This window comes from Lolium rigidum, chromosome 3 (assembly GCF_022539505.1).
Source record: "Lolium rigidum isolate FL_2022 chromosome 3, APGP_CSIRO_Lrig_0.1, whole genome shotgun sequence".
Classification (NCBI taxonomy): Eukaryota; Viridiplantae; Streptophyta; class Magnoliopsida; order Poales; family Poaceae; genus Lolium; species Lolium rigidum.
Window position 1 is genome coordinate 376,357,176 of NC_061510.1, and position 2,654 is coordinate 376,359,829.

The window sequence follows — 2,654 nt, forward strand, 5'->3', positions numbered from 1 at the left end:
TTTAATCAACGGCTATAAATCACCACTTGCTTTGTGAGTTTATTGATATACATGTGTGGTTGGGAGGTGACGTCTCAATTGCTAAAGTCTTATTGATATTCTTGTGTTCCCCTAGAGTCGAACTATAAATTTAGGTAATACTTCCAATCGAAGATTTCAACGATCCCCTATACTTGTGGGCTACTTGTGGGCATCAGACAATTGTGGGTGTCACCGTTCCTTCCTGAAGGTGTACCTCCACTCCATGTACCGTACCAGGGGAACCCCTAGGGCCAGTCTAGGCAGCAACATCGTGGTCGTCGATTCCCTTTTCGGAGGTGTTGCTTGGTATGTGGCGCTTCAGAGTGCTAGAAGCGTGGTGGGAATTCTCCGGAGGGCGCAACAGTTGCAAGTCATCTTTGTTTTCATCGATCCACTGATGTCGGCCCCATCAGTCTCGTTCTATCGTGTGGTTGCTATACTAATATAGCGGGGTGCAAACCTCTTTCGAGGAGGATAGACCGTCGCGTATTACGGAGATATAGCAGGCAGCCGCGCTAACGATCTTGCTAGCAAAGGCTCGAAAGAAGGGGTTGTTGAGGACAATGTTGTCGCCGACGATGCCGATGTAGCCACACCAATAGATCACAACAAGAACAAACCCATCGTCCATGAAGGCCGCTGGGGACAAAAACTCCAAAGCTCCTCGGCAACTCCAAACCAAGCAACACCGAGACAAGATTGAATCTGGAGGACTTTTATTCGTGATGACATCGCCATGTGAGAGATGTTGCCGTGACACCAGTAACAAAGAAAAAACTTGCTTCTATGGATAAAAGACGGAAATTCTCTCCCCACTACGGCCCACGGCACCGGAGCGGTGGCCGGAGCTAGAGGGGAAGGAGATTGGATATGTGTGGCAGCTTCTATCCGTCCATCTGGATCGTATATGATCGATATCATGTGTAGCATTTAAATAACCAGTCTGACAATGAACTCTGTACTGCTGCACCTGCACACAAATGTTCACTCAGCAATCATCTGCAGTTTGTTTAGAAGTTCAGTCTCAATAATGCACTTGTTCTAATGCAACCGATTGCCCTAAAACAGGTACACTTGTGGAGAGTTTGGTTATCATAATACATGGCAGCAGCCAGATTTATCAAACACAAACGTTGACAAAGTTCTAGTCTATCAGACAAAAAGATGCAGCATATGAGCACATCATCAGGATAAACAACTCCGTGACTGCCATATCATGTTCTGTTTCTAAGCAAGCATGTACACAGAGCCACGGAAAAAATTAGCAGAGCTAAATGGAGGCGCCGGCGCTACGGTCCCAGCCACCGAGCCTGTCTGCAGGATCGTAGTTCGTGAACAGGCGGAACACGTTTCCCAGTTTGTTCGAGTGCTGAGGTTTGAAACCGCAGGGGCGCACGTCTAGGAGCTCCAGCGCGCGGTCCGTCTGAACTTCCCCTGGTAAAAGAAGAGCGAATCACGTGAAATTTCGTTAGACAAGAAAGAAATGGTTCGAAAGATCCGTCACATCTCGATACATTCACATCTCTCAACAATCAACACGAGGGAATGGATATTTTTCAACAAATTATATCCATGCCTTCAAGTTGTCAGGGAAGCTGTGAGCAAGTGCCTAACTGTAGATATTATGCTAATTACCAGTCATCGACAGCAAGCTAAAATGAGCGACCATATTTCTTGAAGAGAAAACCATTTGCATACAAGTAAAGTAGAGGCAGATGATGTTCAGTTTCAAAAGATGAAAAGAAGCTGCTGGTGTACTGTGGCACTTGCAGTAACAAGCCACCGACGGTCTATCCTCATGACAGTGTTATAAGCTGATACGATCAGAGCAGAGTGTTTACTATTTTTATTACGAAACAAGAACCAACTAGCTAACACACAGAACCAGGTTCCCGTTTACAGAACCATGAAGTATCAAACAATAACTGATTGGATCAAACTCTTCTCAGTACAAAAAAAAAAAACACTAATGAGTTCAGTTGACTTGACGCAGAACTGGAGCAAGCATCAATTTACCTGTGAGTAAGAGCAGGAACGAGCCTTCAGGCGGCGCGAGAAACGACACCGTCTTAGCAACCTTCTCCAAGCACTCCTGACTCTGCACCAGCAACAATCACCATTTCTCCCCACAATTTACTCAAACCAGGATCTATCCACCCAAGAAACAACCGAAATACCAGGTAAGGAGGGTCGGCGACGACGATCCGGTAGGCGTGCCTCATGCCGGGCGGCAGCTCCTCCGGCCGGTTGTAGTCGTAGAAGGTGAAGTCGGCGCCGTACCGCCCGAACCGCTCGTCGTGCTCCAGCAGCCGCGCGGGCACGCCCGGGCTGCCCTTCTTGAGGTAGGCGTAGAGCGTCGGGCACGCGACGCAGGCCACGGCGGCGGCGCCGGGCAGGCCGGAGGCGAGGCGGGCGACCTCCGCCGCGAGCGCCCGCGCGGTGCGGTCGTCGTACCAGAACTGGCTCAGCCGCCAGTCCTCCGCGACCAGCTCCACATCCTTTTCTCCCTCGACTCGCTGCTCCAGGAACTCCCGCAGAGCCAGCGCAGCCGCCGCGCTCAGCTGTGGGCTCTCGTCGTCGTCCTCGTCCTCGACCCCCGGCCTCACTCTCTCCTCCTCCGGACCGCTCGCCAT

General features: G+C 50.3%; 1 protein-coding gene across 1 annotated transcript; it reads right to left on the reverse strand.

Annotated features, from left to right (window-relative positions):
- Positions 1-1,065: 1,065 nt before the first annotated feature.
- LOC124700585 (EEF1A lysine methyltransferase 1-like) lies at positions 1,066-2,654 on the reverse strand. Its single transcript, XM_047232678.1, has 3 exons — positions 2,199-2,654; positions 2,038-2,119; positions 1,066-1,455 (listed from the first exon to the last, which is right to left on the reverse strand). Exons 1-3 carry the CDS (start codon positions 2,652-2,654, stop codon positions 1,292-1,294), a joined length of 702 nt encoding a protein of 233 aa, XP_047088634.1. The 3' UTR covers positions 1,066-1,291.

What these genes read in the sequence shown, in the direction of transcription:
- LOC124700585 (XM_047232678.1), bottom strand. Translation starts at nt 2,654, where the DNA reads ATGGCGAGCGGTCCGGAGGAGGAGAGAGTGAGGCCGGGGGTCGAGGAC. An exon ending in TCGCCGACCCTCCTTACCTG is followed by an intron (nt 2,120 to 2,198) that starts GTATTTCGGTTG and finishes TTGCTGGTGCAG; the next exon opens with AGTCAGGAGTGCTTGGAGAA. An exon ending in GTTCCTGCTCTTACTCACAG is followed by an intron (nt 1,456 to 2,037) that starts GTAAATTGATGC and finishes TTCTTTTACCAG; the next exon opens with GGGAAGTTCAGACGGACCGC.